This window comes from Protopterus annectens, chromosome 10.part0, assembly GCF_019279795.1.
Source record: "Protopterus annectens isolate FY-2018-M chromosome 10.part0, PAN1.0, whole genome shotgun sequence".
In the NCBI taxonomy this organism is placed as follows: Eukaryota; Metazoa; Chordata; order Ceratodontiformes; family Protopteridae; genus Protopterus; species Protopterus annectens.
Genome location: NC_056744.1, coordinates 1,684,618,972 through 1,684,646,746, shown reverse-complemented (window position 1 = coordinate 1,684,646,746; position 27,775 = coordinate 1,684,618,972). Strand labels below are relative to the sequence as shown.

At 39.1% G+C, this 27,775-nt stretch overlaps 1 protein-coding gene across 2 annotated transcripts in view; it reads right to left on the bottom strand.

Annotated features, from left to right (window-relative positions):
• The window catches only part of OSBPL10 (oxysterol binding protein like 10), a 546,334-nt gene that overhangs the window by 120,008 nt on the left and 398,551 nt on the right, over positions 1–27,775 (bottom strand). For both annotated transcript variants that reach the window (XM_044086441.1, XM_044086442.1), the window contains exon 4: positions 10,172–10,358. In XM_044086441.1, coding sequence (XP_043942376.1) covers positions 10,172–10,358 — 187 coding nt within the window. The remainder of the gene's footprint in view (positions 1–10,171; positions 10,359–27,775) is intronic.

The window sequence follows — 27,775 nt, the reverse complement described above, 5'->3', positions numbered from 1 at the left end:
GGGCTTTATAAGGGAAGAATACAGGGATGTTATGACCTTCTTGCCCCTGAATGAGATACCCTTACAATGCGATGAGCCATGTAGAAAGCTTTCCATGCAATGGAAGCAACATGGTGGTCAACAGTCAGGTTGCTATCATGTGGGTGCCCAAATTGTGTGCTTAGGACATTATTAATGTGAAAATTTGTGGGGACATCAATTTCCCCAAAGGGGATGATGATGCATTTTTTTTGTATTCGGCTTGCAGCCATGTTTCTGGCACTAGTCATTTGCTTGTGTGAGACCCTCTTGGAAGATGTCAATGTCACTAGGGGAATTGATGACAGCTCCCAGCTTGCAGTCATATGCAAACTTGGTCAGCTATAGTGCATTAGTTTTGGCTTGCACCTCTGAAAAGTATATCCCAAATAACAGAGGCCCCAAGACTGAACCCTGGGGTATGCCACTCAATACGGGTCTATTGCTTGAGGTGGTTTCCCCTATTTTGACCAGGTGGGTTCTATCTGAGCCAGTTAGCTACCCCATCTGGTAACATATGGATTGATGCCTAGTTGAGAGGGTTTATCTATTATGCCCAAGTGGGGAATAGTGTTGAAGGCTTTGGCCAGGTCAAGGTAGGTGGTTTGCACTGTCTTTCCCTCATCCATGGCTTTGCTGACTGTCTCAGAAAAGTCAACCAAATTTAACAGACATAACCTCCCCTTGACGAAGCCAAATTGTTTGGGATCGAGTGTTTGGAGGTTGCCAATGTCCTTGTTAATGAGGTCCATGATAATCCGTTCCACGGCCGTGCAGATCAAACCACAGATGCTTCCTTCTCTGTGATTTAATGCCAAGGTTATCAAGAATCTCAACCATCATACTGATGGACAGGTTTTGTCAAGACGCATAAAAGGAATAAGGCCTTAAGAAATAACCTTTCAGATTAATAGACCATGCATCAGCTGCAATGCTCCATCATTCCCCATTTCTCCCCTCTATAAACTCTCAACCATCTCCAGCCATTTTCTATATATCCTGCCTGTTCTGTACAGTGAATTGTAAGCATGGTTCCCCAGGACATTATTCAACAACACATTCTAAGCCAGAAGTAGGATATATATAAACAAGCAAAGCAGCCACACAACTGTAAACTACCCCATGGTCTCTCTCTCTCTCTCTCTCTCTCTAACACTTCAAAAACATACACTTTGGAATGCCACAGAAACTTGATAGTCTTCATCCCAAATCATTGTTCCAAATCTTCAACTACTCATACTAATCTATGCAAGTATGCGGAAGCCAAGTTAAATCTCTTGATCCCACCATATTTTGCCTAGTATAATACTGAGACTGAACTACTAGCATGTTCTAATCAGCTCAATCTAGCTACACAAAGCCACATCTTGACTTATGTCCAAAGCCTGATGACTTGCTGAGAAACACATTCTCATCCAAAGACTAGAATATGCCCTTCTTCTGATTATCCTTGATTCACAGACAAAAGAGCTGTCTACAAATTACTTTTAATAAGATGCATTGCTTTATGACTATATCACTATACTCAACATATCCGCTTATTAAAGGAACCTGGCTCTCTATATCTGCCAAAGCCACCACGTTTTCTAACTACATTGGGCACAAACTACAGTAGGTGTTGCCTTCTAGATAATAAAATATTTCTTCCTACGATATAATCAGCTCAAATCTCAACACAGCAACAGACCACTCTTACTGCTTTTGTCCTAAATGCTGACTGAAAAAGAAAAAAAATAAGTGTGCGCTAGACTTTTGGAACTTCATCCCTGCTTAAGTTCATAACATCACTAATTTCTCCATTTCTAAACATTCACAACTGCAATACCTCAAATAGTTGCCTATCTGCAAAAGCCTTAAAAATTATGCCACTGCATGCTGATGTATTTCTTGACTGTGCCAACTTTTAAAGGACTAATACTACTCAAAAGCCATTCGGAATTTTTAATGTAATATAATATGCAAATTCAAATAGTTTATTTGTGCAAAGAAAAAAAAACTTTTGTCTAAGCTTTTGTTTTATGATTTGTTAGTTTTAGCTTAGCATTTACTTCCTCTGTGTTTCAGTTATGCCCAGTTATATTTTTTACTCTGTTATGCACTGGACTACTAATACAGTACATTTTGCACTGTCAGAATTGTGATTAAAAGATGATGAGAAAAGCCCACTTACCAAATAAATGACCTGTACAAATGTTTAGCATAAAAACAGAACTTCCACTCTTCACTTAGACAGATCTACATCTGCCAAAACTCATTAACACCTTTATTGAAATATCACTTAAAATATAGGCAAACATTTCTATAAAAGAAAAGAAACCATATTAACATGTTCTCGGTTACAAACATTATGCGTCACATACATTATTTTGCATAGCTACTACCATCAATCCAACATTACGTAAAATTGATCAGTTTTTGCCTTTCCTTAAACCTATGTCCCCCACCAAAACATTATTCTGCATGTATTATTCCTACACTTTCCAATTTTTCTATACAATTTGCTCCTACTCTCTCACTTCCTGTTCTTTTATCTCTCTTATGCTATTCAATACCTCAAATACCTGTACCTTATACTTTGACAGCTACCATAATTAAACTTAAAGCCTTACTGTGTCAAGGCAATTCAGATCCTGTAACCCAGTTCAAAAAAATAATTTCCTTAATTACACCTGTTTGCTCACCCAATATTACTGGCACAGTATTCTGTAGGGAATTTGTAGTCTGCCAACTCCTTACACTTCCAAAACATATGTTCCTACTCACCTCTTTCTTTCCCTTCACACCTCCAACATTTGCCATCTACCCGAAGAAAAATTTGCTGGAGTCTGTTTAGGGTATAAAATACCTATGCAAACACTTCCAAGAAAAAAAATCCGAAATCTTCTACACTTTGTTGCATATTTGGCAGCCATACATATATACTCCCATTATTTCCTTATGAATTGCTTATCCAGTCTCTCTTCCCCTGTCTTAGTATAGTTAGTATGCAATATTTGACATGCAGTACCAATGATCCCATTTTTAACAGCAGCTTCTGTTCAAGATTCAACTAGAAACTCTACCACAGCAGGTCTTTCATTTAGGATTTCCCTATCCCTTTCTCTCTCCCTATATTCTGGTATCAATCACTGATGGGGAAGGTAGTCTTTAGCTTGGAGTCCAAATGTCTTTTTGGCCTCTTCCAATTCTATTATCTTTCCGTCTCTAGTTTTTTGCTCCCAATACCTTAGTTCCTTTGCCAGTTTTCTCCAGTAAATTCAAGCCCTCCCTTGCCTATTTCTCTGTACCCTTAACAGCATCCCTACTGGCAAAATCTCCTTATCATATTGGCTTAATTCTTAGAATACTTTCTGCTATTTTATGAATTTAATATTTTCTTTAGATATTGTTGTTCTCTTTAAGGATCATCATCCAAAATCCCACTTTCTCCTTATTTCTTGAATTTCTCCCCTGCTTTATTATTACTCCCCTTTCTACTTTGAATTATAGCTTTCTGCATGCGTTTATACATGAACCTTACATGTGTATCTCTAAAATATCCCTTCAAATCAGGTAATCCTAAATCACCTTATTCTACTGGAATGCTCAAATTATCCTACTTGACCCTTGCCCTCTTACCCTCTCAGATAAAATCTTTTAAGTCTTTATTAATTACTCTAAACAACTTCTCCATTTGTTGATAAAAATATGCCTGACTTGTATATAAAATACTAGAGACTAAATATTTCACGGTTTGCATCCACTTGCATATTGCCTTCCATATCCATAAACACAGTATCTCAGTTTTTGTATTATCTTTCGTTTAGTCTCTTAGAATCCTTTTTATTCCATACTCCTAAGTAAATTCATTTTACTGTGTCCCCAAAAATATGAGTATTGCTAAACCAATTCTTGTGTCAGTACACAGTTTACAGCTATACCCCTTTGTTTTATCTTCATTAATTTTATATCTCAAAAAGGCATAAAACTGTCTGAAAATATTCCACAACACTGAGATGTCATATTCTGGCTTTATCATGTACAAAATATTACCACCTGCAAATACTTTCATTTTTTCTTGGTTTTCTTTGCCAATGGTTCTAAATATAATGTAAACAGCAAAGGGGAAAGAGGACATCTCTGCCTGATTCCTCTGTTCAGACACAACTTATAGAGAGGAACCCTCCCACTTTAATTTTTGCATCCGAACTCTCATATTTCCTCCTGATTATCCTTATTATTGTATCAGGGAATGTAAATGCTTCCATTGCCCTACTCAGAAAATATCAGTTTACTCTGCTAAATTATACCTCTGCATAAAGACCCAACACCACCAGTGGTATTTTCTTACATTCTGCTTCTCCCTGTTATCGTCCTTGTTCTGTTGATTTTGTCAAATATTTGCCTCTCCTCCACAAACCACAATGATACATACCTATCAGTTCCGGCAATACCTTTGCCATTCTTTTAGCTGTTACTTTATAATCACAGTTTTAAACAGAAACAGGCCTATAAGAAGCTGGGTCTTTACAGTCTTTCAGTATTACAGCCACCACACCTTTCTTCCAGGATGTTGGTGCTTCCCAACCTGTTAAAGTACTGTTAAACAAAACTTCTAGATCTTTAACACTTTCTTCACTCCTAGCTTCTAAACGTTTGCAGGAACACCATCTATTCCTGGAAACATTTCTGCAGACTGATTATATATCACTGTTTTTATGTTATCGTCTGTTATCTTAACTAGCAATTGTTGAGCCTCATCTACCTCTAATCTTGGCATATTTAAGTCTTCTATAAATTGAACATACTTAAGTGTTCCATAAATATTTCCATTTGTGGTCTTTCTTGACATCCACATTTCTCTGCTCATTTTCATAAAAATTCCAAAATATCTCTAATACCTCTGCATGATCACTGATTATTTTCTTGCTATGGGCTCCCTAAGTTTGGCAGCAACTCTTTCTACATTATGTTGCCTAAGTCATTGTGCTTTGAAGTTATCAAAAAACAGTTGCTTAACAGCAATCTTTCTAAACTTGTATATATTATCCAGATACTCCCTTATTTTCTCTTTAGCACTCTGCAGTTACATTTCTTCTTGTTCTGTGAGATTCCTCCTATCGTGCAATACTTTAACCTTTGTCAGACCCTCAAATTAATTATTGTTACTTCTGAAGCATATCTTTTTTTCTTTTATTTCTACCCTATTTTTAAACCCCACTTTCACTTTATCCCACTCCTAACTCTAATGACTGAAGAAATTTCTATCTTTCCTAATAACTGTTAAATTATCATTCTTTAAATTCCTCTCTTTTTAACAAGTAGGTGGTGAACTGCCAGTGCCTCATTTTTACTTCATTACCTTGTGTTTTTATCTTAGTTGTTATTGGTGCATGATCTGAAATAGTTGTTGGATGTAAGTAGACACTTTCAATTAAATGCACATGCTCCTGTGAAATATAATTTTGGTCTAGTCTAGCCCAGCCCAGATATTGTACCATGAGGAATAATTTGTAAATTCTCTTCAAATTCTTAGTACTGAATTCATGTCTTTCATACAAAATATTTTCATAAATTTCAGAAATCTAACCTCGTTTGTTATATTTTCAGTTGTAGGTCCCACAGATACATCCTCACTGTTGCAAATCAAGTTCCATTCCCCATCTATAAGCAATATTCCTTACTGAAAGCTGATGATTTCTCCCAATTTTTTTTAAACTTTAAAATTTTTAAACAAAATTACTAATCTTCCAACCCACCAAACTTACCCTAGACAGCTCTCACTTTATCATAGCAAAAGACAACACCATCATCCATCCTACAGAACACACCAAATTACTAGGAGTAGAAATAGACAATAAACTGAACTTTGACATTCACATTTCCATGACCATTAAAAAAGTGCACAAAAAACTAGGAGCATTATACAGAAATAAGCAACTACTTACCAAAGCAGCTAAAATTTCGGTAGCAAATTCTCATCTTATTAATACCCTAGTCTACGCCTCTCCAATATTTACTAACCTTAGACAATGCAATCTAAATAAGCTCAAAACCAGCAACAACAAAATCACCCAATTCGCCACAGGGGCTTCCTACCATACAAACCACTGTCTCTCACTAGCAGAACTGGGCTGGCTAGAGCTCCCCCACCTCCTTCAATGGTACAAACTCGCACTCGTACACAAACTAATAAACCAACCACTAAAAGTCCCATCTCTCCAGAATCTGCTCCAGCTCTACATAACCATGAGACCACTAAGATCCAGCCACAAAAACCTCCTACAGGTCACAAGAGCCATTAACTCTTCTGGAGAAGCATTATTCTCCTGCACTATAGCCAAACTCTGGAACTCCCTCCCATCCTCAATTACCTCTGTAACTTCTTGCACCCACTTCAAATCCTTACTAAAATCACACTTAAAAACTTGCCAGATATTCCCTTGCACCCCCCCCCTCTAATACCATCCACTCCACCCACCCACTACCTCTCTCGGCCCCCTATCAACAACCTACTCTTAGCAAGCTTGGCTACTCATGTCCCCAGCTACCTACCACATAATACTAACTTCTTGTAGCAACAACTGCTAATGGCTGTTATGTACCTCAAAAACAGATTGTATCAATTGTTCACTGATGAATCTCAACTACATTTGTAACCATGCTTAGTATATGTCACCATATTTTAAAATTGTACTATGTTCTACAGCTGTTTTACATCTATGTTTTATTCTTGTCTTGCTTAGCTGGACTAATGTCTATATTTAAATGCTATGTTTTTAACTATATAATGCAAATAATACTTAATGTGGAGCTTTTCTCCACGGGCTTCTGCTGAAAACGGACCTGTGTCCAGTCGGACTCTCCCGGTCAACAAATGTAAATAAATAAACAATAAACAAACTCCATAATAGCAGTTTCAGTGGAATATAAATACATGCAAGCGTAATCCTCCTCCCGTGCTAGAAACTCCTTACTACCATAAATCTATTATCATTTTCCTCTTATATCACTATTGCAGCTCCTCTAACAATTTCTGTAAGTATGGTCCTTTTCCTTTCTCCCTAATATTCTGCTGAATATCCACCCTGAAATCCTTTTTTTTTTAAATTATATTCACATGTTCCCGTCTTTCCAAATGTATCTCCTGTAGCACTGCTAGTTGTACTCTGCATTTCATAAGATAACTCAATACTCATCTTTTTATCTATACCACTGAGCATATTCATGTTCCAAAATAATATGTTTAGTGTAGCCATTACAATGAGAAGTTATTATTCTCAGCTATTCTACATATTTTAGTTTTTTTTAAATGTTTATTTCCACCTTTTTTTTACATGCACTCTACGTTTGGCAGGTTGATCCTTTATACGGTTGTTTCTTATCTCCATGTGAACCTATGTCAGATTTTACAAGACTTTTTGTTTTAATGCAAACCCTTGGAAAAAAAAAAAAAGCACACCTCCATAATGATTAAAACACACAAAACAATGTACGTCTTCAAATAATGAAGTTTAACCCTCCTGATAGGAATAATTGTCTCAAATTAACACCTGCACCCAGGAATTACCTAACCTAACCTAAAATTAAGGTTATTCATGCTGAAGTCTATATTATTATCTGTATTCCTACTTCCATTGATTGCTGTCTGTTCTTGTCTTTTTATTCCCTTCCCAGATGTGAAAAATAGTTTGTATGCTTTCAGAAAATATTAACTTTTGGCATTAAAAAAAATATACTGGCTATATTTAAGTAAAACTAAACTATACACTGTTCTATTAAGTGCAATGAAGTATTAGGTACCAGGAAAAATGTCGAACTTTATTTTTCACTAAGCTGCTTGCCATTGTACCTTTTCATTTTATGTTTATGTTTCTCTCAGCAAACAATGTCCAAAACTCTTGTGATTTATGACCTGTAGTCAGCTGATCTCCATGGAAACATAACAAAATGTACAGCAACCCTCAGCTGCAGACTTTTCAACTCACACTGAACATTTATTTGTCACAAGAAAACTTTTCATTATATTCACAATGTTCTCTTATTTTTAAAGCCCTGTGTTTACACAAGAAACGTATTAGATTAAGCCAATGGCATTACACCAGACATTCACCTATGCAAAAGAGAAACCATCTCAACTCTACATATATTATAATCAATACATTTTACACGCCATCTCCCACTCAAACAGTCCAAGATTACAGCCTATTAACTTAAGCATGCTTTTGTCCAACCTTTCTTCTCTTTTTACATTGTAATGCCTAAATTTCTTAAAATTAAAAAAGAAAAATTGTTTACTATCTGCATCACATACAGCAATCACTGAAAATGCTTTACTATATAACATGCCATTTATATCAAATATTTGTGCAAATATTGTTAAAATTGTTCTTAGTTATTTTTCCTTTTAGTGCTCTTCCAAACATTGATGTCATGAAGAAGGATATATGCCTTTCAGTCCTCCAAGTTTAATAAAGTCAATGGAAATCCAGTTTTTCTCATACACTATTTCTTGTAAAGCCATACTTCACAAATACAATCAATGCTTTATAGTCTCTCATTTCCTAATTTCAGTGTTACTGGTCTTCTTCCTGTTCATCTCCATCTCACATTCCCACACACTGGTTCAAATCCAAGGTACTCCTGATTTTTCTTATCAACTTATGTTCTTTTTTCCATTTGCCAAGCATTTTCCTTTGGAACATTGGAAAAGCTTTCACTGGCAAATACTCTCTATGAGCTTTATCATCAGATGAAAGAGAAGCACATTCTCCTTCTGTTTGATGGCTCACTTTTTTGGACAAACTTTTGTATTTCCTCCTTAGCCTATTCTGCAGAAAAAATATTCTGAAGACAGCTGTATATAGCAGCATGAATCTCACAACTGCCTTTCAACATTCACTTATTCCTGGGATAAATTTGCATCTCTTCTGCCTGGTGTACAGTGAATCACTTTCACTAGCACTCCACTGTCTCCAATTTTTAACGTTTTGCCTTTCGGACACATTTTTGTCAGAATCAACTCTTTCTACTTGCTGAACAGCAACAGGCTTCTTCTCAGCCAATGTTTTCTCTTTCCCTTTGCTAACTGACTTTCTTTTGGGCTATTTCATTTTTGCTGACATCCAGGCAGTGTATTTAACCAGCCAGTAAATGAATTTTACTAAAACTGGCAGAATTACTAGCCTTCAACTCTGTTTCTTTTCTCACATTGGAAGAGCTGAAGTTAAGCTGCTGATCGGTGTGCAATCATCTTAGAAATCCTACATCTGCTCAAACACCTTTGAACCTTTTTGCAACATACTTTCTTTTAAGTAAAATCAGCAGAATCCTCTTAATGCTTATATCAAAAAATGATCACTGCTGTTGATCTGGTTACATTACTGAGAGAAACATTGACCACCGTTAAATTTGTGTTTGGTTTCTGTAAATTACAATTCCCTGGCTAAATTAATGTTATGTTTTTGTAATAATTACTTCTTTATAATACATGCTAATTGAAGCCTAGTTAATTTAACCTAGAAATGTATATACCTAAAATCAAAGTCCTAACACTGACAATAACAACTCCACTCTAAGTTATGCTTTAAGACAAAAAAAGCATAGAACATAAAGTTAAGTGTTGAGTAAATCAGTACACAGACTTGCACACATCTTCTAGTTTACTGGCTTTCCAAATGTCTAGCTCATGTCATAACAGTGGCACTATAATTGCAACAGCTGGTATCAACCAAGACTTAAAGTAATTTCTACCATACAGCTTAAAAATATTGACACTGACTATAAAGTCCTATACATTCTCAACCTAACTATACAGGTTTGTTTTATCCACAATAAACAGATACAATAAAACATTCACAAACAGCATTATTTCTAGAAATGCATTTAGCACTTATTTTACTTTGTGATGCTTGGCATGCCTACTAATAAACAATACACATTTTCTGGCATCTGAGCTCAAGACTCTCTGGTCTTATTATTAAAAAAACTCTGGGCATGAACTAAAAGACCGTCTACATTGGCTAATATTTTACAATAGTCAATCAATTTTCAATTACTGTGTATCATAATTATTTTGAAATTTTAAAAAGTATTTTTATAACTATTAAGCAATGTGACAGAAAGCACAACAGCAGCCAAAATTAATGTTTGATGACAAAATACTAAGTGATACCGGTGGACTTTTCCTCCATAGAAGGGCTTGGTGTGGAATGTGACTGTGGCTGAGTAACCACTCTTGGCACAAACAATATTAACTTTTCCTCCTAGTTCAACCCAAGGAACTGTGAGAATAGAGCGTGCATAGGCACTAGGCAGCGTAAAAACATATTCTTCTTCATGTTCTAGTAGATAAAGGATGCCTGGAAAGGACACAAGAAAAATGATGATATTAGCTAGATCATTAGCTGTAAATATAAAAATACATTTTTTATTTCTAATTTCTGAAACAATTATGTACACTAATTAGTATCAACACATGCAATTTGGTTTTACTGTTGTCTTATGTAACCGTTAAATATTAAAACTGCTTTATGTCTCTGTGACTTTGTTCTAACATTCCAGATATGGTTATCAAATTTTTTCTAAAAGACATGCCAGAAAAAGATATACTCTTCTAAATTTGTATATAGCAGGTGATATCACTGAGAATTGCAGAGTACAGTGTTGAGTTATCTTTCTTCAATTATCTAAGGTACTTCCCTTTTATTGCTGGGATTTGACCAGAGTTACTGCACTTTTAAACTAAACTGCAAACTTCAGAGGAACAGTAACCCCCTTTAATATGTATAAACACCGAAGCACATGTAAAAGAAATCAGTCATACAAGCAAAATTCAAAAGGCGAATGTGCACTGAAAATCAGCAGTGGTACCCCTTTTAGACATCTGGTGAAAGATCACTTGCAGAAAAGTAAGGGACGTTCTACTTTTGCACATAATATAAATCATGTAAATGAGCACCTAATCTTCTATTTGTTTTTTTTCTCTGACTTTTACTTATTGTAGAATATATGCACAGTTAGATTTGCAACTCAAAACAAGTTTGTTGTTGCTTAAATTTTTTCTCATATGCTCTTTAAACATTTTTCCAAGTTATGTCTCTTATACCTGTTGTATTAAGAATCTTGATTGCTTGTTGTCTCTGTATAACCCGCATAACATTGGTCATGTCACGATCTTCTTCTTCTTCTTTCGGCTTTTCCCGGTTAGGGGTCGCCACAGAGGAACTCCGATCCGCTAATGATTGGTAGTTGATTTTTACGTGCCGAGTTACCAGCCCTGACGCACAACCTTCAACCCCTTCATCTGAACCCCCAAACTTGGTAAAAACAGAGTAATTTGGCACGGTTGGGAGTTATGAAAGCAACTTGCGATCATTGCTTATTAGACACTATGAAAGAGAATGTTCTGTACTCTTGGGATGGTAATTTGAAAAAAAAAACAGCAGCACTCTGGCTCAGACAGGTTATATTCTGACACAACAGAAGTTAGCTTATGAATATTGTCCAGGAGAAAAGATGCACTTTAAAAAGCAACAGTGATTCTTGAAAAATTGTTCACTATGACTGTATTGCATGTATTATTGTAAATGACAGACCAGTAACAGGACAACCTTGTTGTGCTAAGAGACAGAGTCTTTTTTATACATGTATTAAGAAACTTCAATAAAATAAAATAAAAAAAAACTGTAGAAAAGCAACTGCTGGATGTTAGAACATGAAAATGACAAAAGAAGTAATACACATGGAAGGATGTCACACCACACTTGGCAAGGAGATGAAAAGTGTGTCGGATTGGGGATAGATGTGCAACACTATGTCCTAAGGAAAACTAGAGAAAATACATGCAAAGGAAATGTAACGTTAATGTAAATAAAGTAATTGGACACTAAGAAGAACGGAAGAACAGATTTTCACTGAATGTCAGGAAATGAAATTAAAAGGAAAGAAAGATAAAGGACTATTAGTGGACTGCAAAAGGTACTTAGGATTTGCAGTTAAGTATTTAAGATTGAATTAGACAAAGTCATCAACCTCCACCTGAGTACCTGGGAAAGGGATAAGAATCTCAACAGGGTGCTGCTGATTGCAGTTAAGTTTTTGTTATAGAATGGAGCAAAGCCTAAAAATGCAACTTGGCATCTGTGATTTCACATAAATGGTTCATAGGAGATTACTAGCCTACTGGCTCAAGACCCTTTACAAGCCTAGCCTAGCCATTATTACCTGGATTTACACAGATTTTTGATACCCAAGGGCTAGATGATGGCTTAGGTTTGTGCCTCCTATGCCTTTGGGTATTTTACAAACTGTCCACAGGGGACATAAATGTCACTCCAGGAATGAATTTATGATTCCCCATTCATTGATCCAAACTGTGTCTGAAGAGGGTTAGGGAAGGACTCTGCTTCACGTGAATAGGTAAGCCTGTTCTAGAGGAAGGGTAATCTCAGAGACATACATCTGTCCCTTCAGCACGTTTTGTTCATTTCACAGGCCAGGTTTAGATTCTTGGATCAGGTAAACCTCGTGAAGTTTACTTTGTGAATGTATAACAGTTCCATCAGGACTGGATTTGAGAATGCCTTGTTGGTTAGGCACAGATCACCCCTTAACAGTCAAATAGGAGATAGAGTAAAGGAACACGACTTCCAGGTGATCCACAAAGGACATGTTTACACCGTGTATTTTCTTTCTGTAAGGAACCTGTGAGGCTGCTCCAGTTGTTGTGCCTGTTCAGGTGTATGCTGAAAGGTGCATTGTACTCTATTACTGGTCTGATGAGTGCTGAATATAGTGGGACTACAACCTCCTTGGATCTGGAAGCCATGCCCTTACTTATAAGCTGCACCACTTAGAAGGACTTCCTCACCAATGTGGGCAAAGTTCAGGTTTCTGTCTATCTGTGTACCTAGATCTTTCATCACTGGGGCCATTCTTAGGGGTATGCTATTAATGTTGTAATTTGCAGGGGTATTGGACATCCAAAGGGTACAGTTATGCATTTTTTTTGCGTTCAGTTTTAGGTCATGGCTCTGGCACGAATTATTTGTCTAAGTCGGATTTTTTTTCTAAAGGATATCTGCATCTTTTGGGGATTCAATGACTGCACCCAACTTTCAGCCATTTGCAAACTTAGTCAGCCATGAGACCTCTGCATTAGCCTTGACTTCAGAGAAGTATATTCCGAACAGTAGAGGTCCTAGCACTGAGCCTCATGGTACACCACTAATAACTGGCCTCTTGCTGGATTTCCCATTCTAACGAGTCCTGTAGTAAGCAAACTGGCTATCCATCTGATGACATAGGGATTTATGCCCAATTCTGAAAGTTTATCTAAAACACCTGAGTGGGGAATTGTGTTAAATACCTTCGCAAGGTCAAGGTAGGCAGTATGCACTTTTTTACCCTCATCCATGCCCTTGGTGACTTTCTCAAAGAAGTCCACCAGACTGAGCAAGCATGACCTGCCCCTGATGAAGCCAAACTGGGCTGGGTCCACTGTTTGGAGATTTCCTATGTCACTGTTTATCACGTCCATGATTATTCTTTCCATGCCCTGGCATATTAGACTAGTCAGACCTATGGGTCTGTAATTTCCTGGGTCTGTTGATGGTCCCCCCTTTATGCAGAGGGGTGACTGCTGCTGTCTTCCAGCCTGTCTGGAGACTGTAGTTAAATAGAGATTTTAGGAGGCCTGACTGATCATGTTTCAAGCTATTTACGAGGCATACTGGGATACTGTTGGGACCCATTGAGGCTGTGCTTTTAGCTTTAGAGAGTGCAGTGATGACCTGTTCGCTTGTGATAACAGGTAGAGAAATGGTGGAGAGTATTTCCTGGGGCGGGGGGGGGGTAATCAGAGGTAATATAGGGTAAGGTTCGAGTTGAATTTATCGGTCAGCAAATTTGCTACATCTTCTGGCTCGGTATAGGTGGTGCCATCTACATTTAACTCCGCACAATGTTGGTTGTTCCCCTTAAGACTACAGATAACACTGAAAAATGCCTTATGGTTATCCTTTGCATGGGTGGCTATTTTTGCCTTGAAATTGAAGACTTGACTGGTTCCTCTGATTGCTTCTTTAAACTGCCCTGTTGTGCATCTCCTCTCCTACTTCTGGACAGGATTTTCTTTCTGTTGTACAACCTATTTATACTGAGGATCCACCACAGTGGCTTGTTTTTGCAGTTGTGTTTATTTCATTCTGGTACTGCCATTTCTATGCAACTGTTTAAATGGTTGTACAGTAACTGTGTACACCTCCACAGAGGCCTCCATATTTTCTGGGTTTTGGGAGCTTGGAAAGTAGCTATGCCATCACTTAAAAGGAACTAGTTATCCTTAGAAAAGTTCTTAAAGGTTCTGTGGTCGGATGGAGGTTCTACCTTCATATTTATTTCAAAGGAGACTACTTTGAGAGCTGATCTAATCAGTGAGGACATTACACTTGGGGATGCAATGCTCTCCCAAGTTTGTACCAGGTCTAGGATATTTGTACCCATAGTGGAAGTGCAGGCTAGCTGTTCCAAGGCATTGCATTGAAAAAGTCTATGGATGGGTAAGCTTCCCTGTTAATGGAGGAGGCACTGAAATCACCAATGAAAATGGTGTTGGGCTGAACGGTAGGAGATTCTAGTTCATTCAGGTATGAGGTATGGCTTTCCTGGGTCATGGTGGGGGACCTGTAGCTAGCAAAAATATGGTAAGGGATTTTACCTGTGGTTAGTTGGACATGGAGTAGCTCAAGCATGTCATATTGTTTGACCAGTCTTGAGGTGTGCTTACTTTCTTAGATGATTGATACACCTCCATCTTTTGTCCTTTCATGTGCAGTGGGTGATTTGACTGTATGGAAAGCATTACAGCTTTGCACTACTGGGGTGCTTTCTGTGTCTCTGAACCACATTTCATTAAATGCATAGACATCAAGCATTCTCCAGGGTGAGGTGTGCTTCCAGGGAGTGTAGTTTTTTGTTAAGACTCTTAACACTGAGCAGTAATATCTTTAGATTATCATAGGAAGTTACTAGGCTGGTGGCCCTGAGGCCCTTATAAGCCTAAAGAGTTTAGCCCATGTTTAGACAAGTCAGCATCCACTGCCCTTGTCCAGCAGGGACACTGGTGGAATCCCAGGGGTGTACTTTCTGATTCCCATCCAGTTATAAAAGTAGTGTAACAGCCAGAAATCAAACCTAGGTCAGCTACTTGAAAGGCAGCTGTGCTCAACAATATAGCATATAAACAGCACATGAGCAGATTTTGCTATGTTGGAATGTTTATTTGGCAATACCTAAAAAAGGCACTATGGGGCAGATAATGATTTGGCCTAGTGGTGACAGATGCAGACCATCCCTGGCAAAGCAGCATGACTTGTCAATCATGTTCTCCCAGGCTGACAAATACTGGACCCCCATGGAGTCGCACCAGTAATTAAGCCAATTATTAAAGTCAATTATTTTCTGTTGGTATTGTGGCATCATCCTTGGAGAAGTAGAATGCTGCTCAAAACTAAACTCATTCCAGTCTGCGACACATTCTGAGAACTTGATCATGTCTCCCCCCTCTTCATATAGTCCAGGGAGGCACATCTCAGGTCATTTATTCCCACATGGACTATGACTGAGTCATACTGGTACCTGTGGTTTAGTCACCTGACTGATTGGATAATCTGGTGAATTCTGGCCCTCGAAAGGCAACTAACTGTGACCCTCTTCATATTCAGCCTGGTGAGAGGTGCATCAGCGTCTCTCTCAATGGAGTCTCCTATTAACAAAATATCGTTTTTTGTGGTGCTGCACCTTATGGGCTCAGTAATTGAGACACTATGTGAAGTACTTTTATGTGTTGTGGTGGGAACTGTCCTATTTATGTGCAAGTGGAGTTCCTGATGATAGCATCTGTGAGGCCTCTGAGGTTTGGGTAAATTACATGTGAGCATATCTGCATATGTGGGTGTGGGTATGTGTGTCTGAGCCTTAGTTAAAGTGGTGAGTACTGTGTGTGCCATGGACAACCTGTCAGACTTTTTGTATCTGTCAGAGTCCTGCCTCCAGTGTCATTGTATAGCCACATCTCTCACATACTTTATTAGTCTGTTCCAGAAGTGGTTGTCCATAAACATAAGGCAGTTGTTGCACTCCCTCACTCCATATCTACCAAGCTGACCGCAGAGACAGCAGGAAGGTGCTTATCCATGTTTGCCAGTCCTTAACGTGCATTTTACAATGGAATGAAACAGGGAGGGGGAGGGTTTGGCTACTTTACGTTGTGTAATCTACAGCTAACTGATGTAACATTTACCTCTCAGAGATGGATATATGGAGACGTTTCTTAGATTGTCGGTTGGTCTGGTGTGGGGGTGTGGACCATTTGTTAGAATTTTTGGAATATCTCAATTGTAATTGGTGGGGGATTGAGTTTACTGTTAATTATCACAGAAAAGAGATTAATTTCCTGGATGTCAATATTTCAAGACAGGGGGATGGTACGCTCAAGACGTCAGTATACAGGAAATACCCACAATACAATAATTTATTATATGCAACGAGTTTACACCCCACACATACCATCAACAATATTTCTAAATCACAGTTTATGAGAATTAGAAGAATATGTTCTGCAGACATGGAATTTCATAATGCTAGGCATGATCTTGAGGGTAGATTTATTAATAGGGGATATAAGAAATAAACAGTACAAAAGGCCAGTGATTGGGCAGCCAACTGTGAGAGATCTAGGTTATTGAATTATAAAGCTAAAAACCAAAAAGGTTGGATCAGGAACCATGAGTTTGGTTACTACATTTGGCAGTAACACACATTTATTGCAGGATGTAGTCAACAAACATTGGAATATTCTTCGGGCCAATATAGCTTTGGATCAATGTTTGTCTAACAGATGCCAATTTTCTTTCAGAAGGGGAAGAACACTCACTTCCTATTTTGCGCATTATAAGAAAACTTTTTTGGATTATGTGAACCAAAAACAACTAACCATATTGGGGGATAGGCTTGTTGGGTCACATCCTTGTAGACACTGCAGTTTGTGTAAACATATGTTTAAAACGTCATCTTTTAGCAGTAAAAATACTGGTCAGATTTTTGATATATAATTTTTTGGGAATTGTAGCTCTGACTGGGATGTCTATTTGGCTAGTTGCCAGTGTTCTGCCTTTTGTGTAGGGCAGATTTCTAGGCAACTAAGAAGTCGTATTTCAGAACATTTGAGTGATTTACATCTTAAAAAATGACCAATGCATTGTATAGACACTGTCAGTTACACAGAACTGCTTTGTTTAGATTTGTCATTATTGACCAAGTAAAAGGTAATAGATCTATGAAGCAAGGTTGGCACACTATACTAACGCAAAAGAAAAGAGAATGGATTAAGTTGAGTGCCCTATTTCATCCTGGACTAAATGACAAGTTATAAGGGTCTTTTCTCTTTTTATTAAGGACCCTGATTGGTAATTTCACAAATAAATATATGATATGAATGGAAGTTTGAATATAGCATCTGATATTATATTTAAAATGTTTACTCTGGTTGATATTTGTATGTGTTTTGAGGCTGGAATGGATTAATGGGGGAAGTGATGCAACAATTGGGGATGCACATTGTGTATAAAAACTGTCCCTGCATTACGTTATGTTTTATCACTGAAGAAGGTTTGTTACCGAAACCGGTCTGAAGGGAAAGGAATAAAACTTTAATTGCCTCGGAGTGCTGGCTTTTTCTTTTTTGATTTATTTAATAGTTTGGTTATGCCGTACACCAGTCATACTTGCTAGCTTTTTTGGAGGTGTGTCTATAACTACATCTCTCACATACTTTATTAGTCTGTTCCAGAATTAAGTGGTTGTCAGTAAACATAAGGCAATTATTGCACTACCTCACTCCATATCTACCAAGCTGACCGCAGAGACAGCAGGAAGGTGCTTATCCATGTTTGCCAGTCCTTATCATGCATTTTACAAGGGAATGGAACGGGGGGGGGGGGGTTGGCTGCTTTACTTTGTGTAATCTACGGATAACTGATGTAGCAATGCTGCTCAGCATGCAAACAGTACAGTTGTGTACCTACCATAAATGTAGATGTTCAAGTGTATTCACTGTTGCAGTCATTACACTTAGGTTATCCTGCTGGCAGGCGACCCGCAGTCGGCCAAAGTTCCAAAGTCTTGGTCTGGCATCAGTTGCTGTCGCCTCTTCCCTGACATCAGTGCGCCAGGGGTATAAAAGTTGCAACAGACGCCATTTTCTTCAGTTTTTCTTGCCCCAGATGTCAGGTGCCCCCAGATATGAAGGCTGTAAAGATAAAAAATATGCCAAACAACCATGCATATATCACTAAAAACATTTTCTTCTTCTAAAAGCAAATACACCACATAGGTTGCATAGAGTTGAGAAGTACAGAAAAGTCCCAGCAAAGAAGGGGATGGTGGGTAGGTAACCAGGACTGCAACAGTGAATACACTTGAACATCTACATTTATGGTAGGTACACAACTGTACTATGTTCATCGTGTTTCACTGTTGCAGTCATTACACTTGGGTAGAATCCCAAAGCTGAGGTAGGGTGGATGGCTCTAGATTGGATTTGGCGAGGCTAACAAGCCCTGCAGAACTGCAGTGGCAAAGCCTGCTCTGGATTTGGAGTAGAGAGGCAGGTGGTAGTGCTTGGTAAAAGTGTGCACTGAGCTCCAGGTTGCAGCTTCTAAAATGTCTTTGGTTGGTACCCCTCTGAGGAAAACTGCTGAAGTGGCTGCTGCTCTGGTAGAATGAGGCCTAATGCCCTTAGGCACAGATTTGCCATGTTGTGCATAACAGAAGCGGATGCAGTGTCCTATCCATTTGGATATTGTCTGCTTTGTAATAGGTTTTCCTTGTGATCCTGCAGCATATGCTACAAACACAGTTGCTCAGTTTTTCTGTAAGCTTTTGTTTTGTCCAAGTAAAAGTGTAGCTGCCTGTGTATATCCAAAGAGTGCAGAAGTCTTTCCCCTTTATTCTGGGGATTTGGGTAGAAAGTAGACAAATGAATAGTTTGGTTTAAGGCCACATTGGAGACCACTTTTGGCATGAATGTTGGGTTCGTCCTTAGAGAAACCCTGTCCTGGTGAAAAATGAGGAAAGGTTCCACAGCCATCAGTGCCTGTAACTCTGAAACTCTTCTTGCTGAAGTTATTGCTAGGAGCAGAGCAGATTTCCAGGACAAGAATTTTAGATCAGCTGTGCTGGCTGGTTCAAAAGGAGGCACTGTTAGTTTTTCTAAAACAAAATTGAGGTCCCAAGTAGGTACTGCTGCTCTCCTAGGGGGGTCTTATATTCTTTGCCCCTCTGAGGTACTGTCATAGTAGAGGATGTGAAAAAATAGGAGGATCCGTATTGTAATGAGCTGAAATGGCAGAGGCATGGATTTTAATAGAAGAAAAAGATAGGCCTTTGTCCAACATCTCAGTCAGGTATTGTAAAATCTGAGGCATATTAGGGATCAGTGGGTCGAGCTCTTGTGCCTGGTCCCAAGCACAGAATCTCTTCCATTTTTCCGCATAAGATTTCCTAGTGCTGGGTCTCCTGGCTTCCAAAATTACATCCATAACTGCTTTAGAGAGAGGTACAGTCTGAGTGGCTACATTATCTGCCATGCTGCCAGGTTTAAGGTTCTGAGTTGGCTGTGCAGAATCTGATTTTGCTGTGTCAGAAGATGAGGGATTTGAGGTAGAGGCCAAGGCGGGCCTTGTGACAAAATCTTTAGGATTGGGTACCAGTGCTGGTGTGGCCAGTCTGGGGCAATCAGGATCATTTTTGGCCTCTCGTCTGACTTTTAGAAGCACCTTGGTGAGAAGAGGCATTGGAGGGAAGGCATAGACTGTCAGGTTTTTCCAGTTGAAAGATAGAGCATCCACTTTCCATGTTTGAGAGTGATAAGTCCTTGTGCAAAATTTCTGTAATTGGCAATTGTGAGGGGAGGCAAATAGATCTATGTCTGGGCATCCCCATTCCCTTGTTATCATATTGAACACTTGTGGATTTAGCTTCCATTCGTGAGGATCCATGAGATTTCTGCTTAGTTCGTCTGCCAGTGTATTTTTTGTTCCTGGCAGGAATTGTGCTTGCAGATGTATCTGGTAAGTCAGTGCTGTGTTCCACAAAGTCACGGCTTGTCTGCATAGGGGGTAGGAATGTGTGCCCCTTTGCTTGTTTATGTTTATGTACCACATAACTGTGGTATTGTCCGTCTTTATTAATAATTGTCCTGGATGTATTAGGTACTTGAAAGCAGTCAGGGCATTCTGTACAGCTAGCATCTCTTTTTGATTGATGTAAAGATGCATTTGTTCCTTGGGCCATGTGCCCTGAATACATTTTCCTGCCACATGTGCTCCCCAGGCATAATCTGATGCATCCGTTGTTATTGTCTGCCTGGCTGTAGGTAAGGTGAAAGGCTGTCCCTTGTTGTGGTGACAGGCCTGAGACCACCATCGAAACTCCTGTTGTAGGCAGGGAATCAAGGTTATGATTGTCTCTAGGCTGTGACAATGCTGAGTCCAAACACTTTTTACATACCACTGTAGTTTCCTCATATGCAGGGAATTAGTAGAATGCAAGATGCCATGAAACCCAGGTTCTGCAGAATTTTTCTTGCAGGGAGCTGGGTCTTTGTTGCCATCATTTGAAAGTAATGAGTCAGATGCCTTTGTTTGTCTGGCATGAGATAAGCCATCTGGGTAGTTGTATTTAAGCTTGCACCCAGGAATATTATTTCTTGAGAGGGCACTAGTTTTGATTTCTTTTCGTTTACTGTGTACCCTAGGCAAATTAGTAATCTTTTTACAAACTCCAGGTGCTTTAGAAGAATGTCCTTGCTCTCTGCTTGAATAAGGCAGTCATCCAAGTAGGGATATATTTGAATTCCTTTTTGTCTGCAAAATGCAATTACTGGTGCCAGGCATTTTGTGAAGACCCTGGGTGCAGTAGATAAGCTAAAGGGCAGTGCAGAGAATTGATAATGCATTGAGCCTGCTATAAATCTGAGGAATCTTCTGCACGATTGCCTGATTGGGACGTGCAGGTATGCCTCCTTGAGATCCAAAGTAACTAGCCAAGCCTCTTTGCCCAGCATGGGCAAGAGTTGTTGTAGTGTTAACATTTTGAATTTTGGAACACCCAGGAAAGTATTTAGGATTGACAGGTCCAGTATTGGTCTCCATGCTTTGTCCTTTCTGGGTACTAGGAAAAGTCGTGAGTAAAATCCTTGGCCCTGTTCTTCTTGTGGAACATTTTGAATTGCTCCCATATCCATAAGAGCTGCAATCTGTTTTTGTGCCTCTGCCCATTGGTTTTGTGGCAGATTTGGCATACTTTTTGGTTTTGGAAGAGTGTGGAATTGGAACCTGTACCCTTGAGAAACTATATTCAACACCCATTGGTCTTGGGTGATCATGTGCCAATTTTTTTAGGAAAGTGCTAGCTTTCCCCCTAGGGGAGCTATCAACTGGTAAGTGCTTGGCATTTGCAGAGGGAAGTCATTGTGACCGTTTCCTATAAGGTCGTGATTTGTCTTCTCCTCCTGTGGGGGCTGAATCACCCCATTGTTTAGGTCTGTAGGAGCCTTGGGGCTGAGATCTGCCTCGTGGGCATCTGTATCTGCCTCTTTGTGGCCTGACACTGGAAAGGACCAATTTTTTGAAGGCCAGTTCCTGCTAAATCTAGGTGGCTGAACCTGTAAGAAATCTTTCACAGTTTGCATTGATTTTGCTTTATCCTCCATTTTCTTTAAAACCTCTTCTGCCTTAACACCAAACAAAGTATCATGCTGTAGTGGAGCATCCAATAATTTCATTTTAACATGGTCAGGTAAACTTTGTTCTTTCAACCAAGCATGTCTTCGAATAACTGATCATGTAACTGCGGCTCTACAAGAAGCCTCTAACGAATCAAAACCACATTGCAAAGTATGCTTTCCCACTTGTTCAATTGCATGCAATAAATCCTGCATTTCTTTACAGTCAGGACCTTCTATATTTGAAACCATTTTCTGCTTTAACAATGACATGAGATACTGCTGATATTTAAGCATGTGAAACTGACAGTTTAAAGCTCTTACAGCTAAAGTAGCAGAAGTGTAAACTTCTTTCCCCCATCTGTCCAGAGCTCCGGAATCCCTATCTGAGGGGACAGGATTTTTGGCAGTGGAAGCTTTAACCCCTTTTAGACCCTGATAAATAGTTTCTGAGTCCGCAGCAGGGTTTTTGTAAAGAAATTTATGAGAGTCAGGGACCCTGTAGTACCTGTCTGGCTTTACTGGGACAGGGGGTAAAGAATCTGGAGACATACTGGATTCAGAAAAAACATCATCAACAATATCAAGTACAGGGGGATAGCCAAGGTCCTGTGCTGTGGCAATAGTAGGAAATCTCTGAGCCTTTTCTTGGATTCTGAGTAATCCTGGCTCTCCCAATGGAAATGCTCCCTCATGGTGTGCAGGGTTTCCCCTAAAAGAGTAATCCTCAGGCGGTGAGGCTGAAGGAATGGACTCTTCAGCATCAGAGTCCTCATAGGGAGGAAGAGAATAGCCCTGGTCAGAGGAAGAGTCAGAAGAAATGGAAACCTGATCAGAGAAATCATAATCAGTGTCTTGCCTAGGCCTTTTGTCAGGAGGGGGATGGGAGCCCCTGATTAAAGTAATAAGGTCTTCGGCCATTTTAAGCATCTGTTTCTTAGGCATGGATGACTGTTCTGGAGAAGGCTGCACTTGTTTCTTTGTCTTTAATGGTGTTTTTGACTTTGCTGCTGTAGTAGCTTTAATTGTAAGCTGTGAAGGTCTGAAAACACCCTCAGAAGCCGGTGCCTGCTCAGCAGTTCCGGACCCATCTGAGGGTATATTTTCCGTAGGCCCAATACCTTGAGTTTCCACAGGCCTCGGTGTGTCCACGTGGCTGTCGGTTGTGGCCTGTGGCTCTGAGGTAGCGGGTGTCAGGGGCTGTGAAAGCACCTCACTGAGAACCGGCGACTGGCCTAGAAGAGGCTTCGTCGGTTTTGGACCTCGGATGCCTATCTTTTTCTTTGTCTTTGCATTTTTTATACATTCCGGTCGTCGGTTGTTCCGACGGCATTATGTAATTAAATCTTCGTCTAAAATAATGTGAAGCAAAATCAAACCGACGTTTAATAGTGCGTTTATTAAATCTAGCACAAAACCGACAACTAGTGACATCGTGGTCAGGGCCTAGGCAAGGAATGCAGTAAGAGTGAAAGTCCTTATGAGGTATTTGCTTCCCACAAGAAATACAACTATTAACTTTTACTGACATCGGTCTGGAGCAAGAAAAAGTTTCCCCAATGGGGTACTTAGCTTTATTGAAGACTTCGGTTCTGAAATTCAATTTTGAAAATCTCAGGAGTCGGCTGACCAGCACTTGCGAACTGCTTATGCTTCTGGCACCGCACGGCAAGAAATACTGAAGAAAATGGTGTTGGTTGCAACTTTTATACCCCTGGCACACTGACGTCAGGGAAGAGGTGACAGCAACCGACGCCGGACCAAGACTTTGGAACTCGGGCCGACTATGGGTCACCTGCCAGCAGGATAACCCAAGTGTAATGACTGCAACAGTGAAACACGATGAACATCAGTTGTTCCTTGAGCAGCATGGGACTGTGGGAAATTTCAGAGATTATTCTTATGGGAAAAATACAACTTCTAGGTGATTGCAACTATACAGGGCACCACTAACTGCTGCTATGTGAAGCGCAGCATCATACAAATGCAAGGCGTGTATACAACCTGAAAAAAGCAACTTTTAAACTAGGTTTGCTCTCAAGCTAATCAAATAAGCATGCAATAAGCTTTCCACCAGCATTTCAAAGCTCAGATAGGTGAATTCAGCCCTTTCTTGTCACAAGAGAGCAGGCTTTTAACCCTCTTACTGTAAAATTGACTGGTTTGGAGCCCAAGTCCTAGGGAACCACAAAATAGATACCTAAATGCACTGGCAGTCGATACAATGTACTCAGAGCACTACAATTGTAGAAAAACAGTCCTTACAGCAGTGGAAATATGCAATTTAAACTCTATGCAAGTACAAACAAAATAAATAGCACAGGATTCTTTAATAATACAGTGAAAACAAGTAATAAAAGTACATTGCCAAGAATGGATTCAGATGCAAGCAAAATTCCTCAAACTCTCTGGCATTATTGTCAAATGCTGAGCAGCACTGAATACGTAAGTCAAGACTTGTGAAAACACGGGGCTTATATACAAGCTAAAAAACGCAACTTTTAAACTAAACCCTCAGGCCAATCAAACAAGCACACAATAAGCTTTCCACCAACAATTCCCAGCTCAGATAGGTGAAATCAGCCCTTATCACAGGGGACATGTAACCAGGGAGAGCAAAAAGGGGATATGAAGGGTATCACAAATGCAATGCAAGGAAAGGAACAGTAATGTAGAAGCTGTGCCATTAAATGCCAAGTAAAACCTGAAAAGAATAGGATGAGAAAAGAGGGTGTTGTCAGTACCTAGTAACCATGCTAAGCAAATTGTGGTCAAAGAAAATGACAAATGCAAGGAAAGGCTCCAAAACATGGAGATATGACATATAGTACCACTGGTTCACAGATCTTTATTTACTTATTTATTTTTTTTAAAGATGAGAAGAAAATTCATGAGGAAGACCATAAGCACTTATGAAAGGAGATGACAACAATTACCATACAATATGAAGAGGGATAGTTTAAGCTAGGAATTAACTGTAGGATGCCAGTAAGTGTTTGGAAATACAAAATATAATTAAACATGGACTATGGTCCAACTTTGAGTGTATTTTATTTTTTTTAACTGAAACAGAGAGACATGAGGAAGCTACATTCCATAGCCAAAGTTAAATTTCAAAGCATGCACTTGAACACTGTGGGTTCTGACTTAGCTGTTTAATCTGACCAAAAGGATGGGGACACTGAGAAGCAAAGGATACATCACCAAATGAAGGTAGGATGCAGCTATCCATCTGACTAGATAAAATGTACATTAAGTTCTGAGTTAAAGGTCTATGCTTTTCATGCATGCAAAGATATAACTGTGGTAGTTCAAGGATGGAGATAAACTGTGCATGGCTGATGCCATTAAGTCACATCAAGATGTATGAAAATAATTTTGTATGTTACTGCCCTCAGTATGTGTGTAAGAATATCAACTTTCAAAAACTTTAAGGAAAATTAATCAGAATAATTTCTTCTTTAAAAAATATAAGAAATGGCTAGCAATTTTAGGATGGAAAGCTCAGTGGAGCTGTCATGCTTTTTTTTTTTTCAGAAACTGTGTTAGCTTTATTTTGGTTTAAATTAGGGTTTCCAGGCCTCACAAAGAGGTTTGTGGATTCAGTGTACCATCCTATGCTGTGAGGCATGATAACTTACAAATGAGATCTCATTAAATGTTATGGACTAAAATGATAAATCAGGTTTATGTAAACATAATTTATTTATGTTTGTATGTATTTGACTGTTGACCGCGAAAATCCGACTGGGCAGAGCCCATTTTCAGGAGAGGTCCAGGAAGAAAAGCTCCATCACAATACATTTATGTTAACAAGTGAATTTCATACAGTTCTCAGAAAAAAACAGTTGTGTTTCTCATGAAAAAACAATTACAAGAGAGGTATATACAGTAAAGAAGTTACATCAACAATTACAAGTCTATAGAGTTCTTCTAGATCTAAAATCTTGCAGGAAGTAAATGAATTGAAACTGCAGATGGGAAAACATTCTTGTAAAGAAATCTACAGTTATTACATTTCAATAAAGAAAGGTTTGCAAGGAGTTCAAGACATCTAATGAAGTTAAGTTATAAAATTATGTAGTAAGGGTGGCGCAGTGGTTAACACTGTCACCTCACAGCAACAGGTTCTCCGGTTCGATTCTCGGCTAGGGTGCCTTCTGTGTGGAGTTTGCATGTTCTCCCTGTGTTCGCATGGGTTTCCTCCTGGTACTCCAGTTTCCTCCCACATTCCAAAGACATGCATCTGGAGCATTTCTCCCCAGGCCTCCACTGAAAACAGGCTCTGTGGAACCTAGTCGGACTTTCCCGGTCAACAAATGATAAAAAAAATAAAAAGGGAGATTTTAGTATTGCACAGGTTTGCAAAGACTTCAAGAGATATAATGAAGTAAATTATAAAATGATGTAGGGGAAGTGGAGATAGTAGTAGTGTATAGTACAGTAGTAACAGCATATGACTGAAGTGTGGTAAACAATTAGTTCTATTTAGGCTGTCTTCTCCAAATTGGTGCATCTGGAAGTTTTATAACTTAGGTATAAGTGACAGAGAGGTGGATGGGGGCAGTCAGAAAAAGAGAAAGATGAGAAGTGTTGTTTAAGAGGTGGGTGAAAATGGATGTATTGATTCAAGTTGTGGTTTGTCTTTTCAGCTTTTCCTGGTTAGGGGTCGCCACAGCAGAACTCCGGTCCACTAATGATTTGCAGTAGATTTTTTTACGGTGCCGAGTTGCCAGCCCGACACCCAACTTTCAGCTAAGGCACGCCCATTCACGCACATCTTTCGGAGGCCACTCGACCGCGGGGAGGACATGCAGACTCCACACAGAAGGCACTCCAGCCATGGATCGAACAGAAGAACCTCTTGCTGTGAGGCAACAACGCTACCGTGGTACCACAGCGGCTTCCTTGATTCAAGTGCAGAATGGAAAATTGATAGGGGTGTAATGATTCAAGTAGAGGAGGGCAAAAAGTTAGTGATAAGCAGTAAGTTGTTTGTGCTTTCATTAGAGGTCTCAACCTGGTGATGAACATGAGCATGACTAGATCTGGGTAAGGTATTTTAAGCTGTTTTTTTTTTAATAGCTTGGGAGTTTGTCAGTCATTTTTACTTGTGTAGGGATGGTGTTGCAGAGTCTGGAGATGTAAATGGACATAGTCAGTCCCCTGATGAATTATTTGCTTTAGTAGTGCTTAGTAGAAATTTACCAGTCCCTTGTGGGGGGTATAGGGCAATATGTTTTTTAATGCAGGGCATTCTACAGAATAATATAGCAGTCTGTATGCCATAACTAGCCGAGATTATGTTATGTAGTTGCTAAGCTCCAGCCAATTTAACTGCTTTAACGCTTGGCAGTGGTGAGCTTGGTGTGCAGTGTTGGTAGCAAACTTAGCTACTTTGTTGTAACAGAAGGCTAGTTTTGACTTTAGTGTAGAGCTTAGGTTTGTAAAGGTAGGTGAGGCATATAAGAGGGTTGGAAGCAAATACGATGCGGCTAGGGATTTTCTTGCTGAATCTGTAAGGTAATGTTTTGCCATGTAAAGGGAGTCAAGTTTCTGATGGGTCTTTTTAATTGTCTGAAGAACATGCTGGTCAATTTAAGACCGTCATCTATTATAATGCCCAGCAATTTACTATGTGGCATTACCTTAATTTTAGTATTATTTGTAGATGTAACTAAGATAGATGTTTTTTGAAGGAGATAATGTTTTGGGAGGAAGAGCATCAGTTTTGTTTTATTGGTATTAAGGAGAAGGTTTGAAATGTTCAGCTAGATTTTGATTGAAGAGAAAAACTTGAGTGATTTCTTGTAGTCTGGATATTGTTGGGGCTGTACATGTTAAAGTTGACTCATCTGCATATTGTACTATATTTGCTTGGTGTATGGCAGTGTGAAGTTTGTTTGGAAGAGAGGTCCTATTGCCATTTGACTGCTTGTTACCTTCTAGATATATAACAAAGGCACCATTTAAGGGAGGATTGAAAGAAAC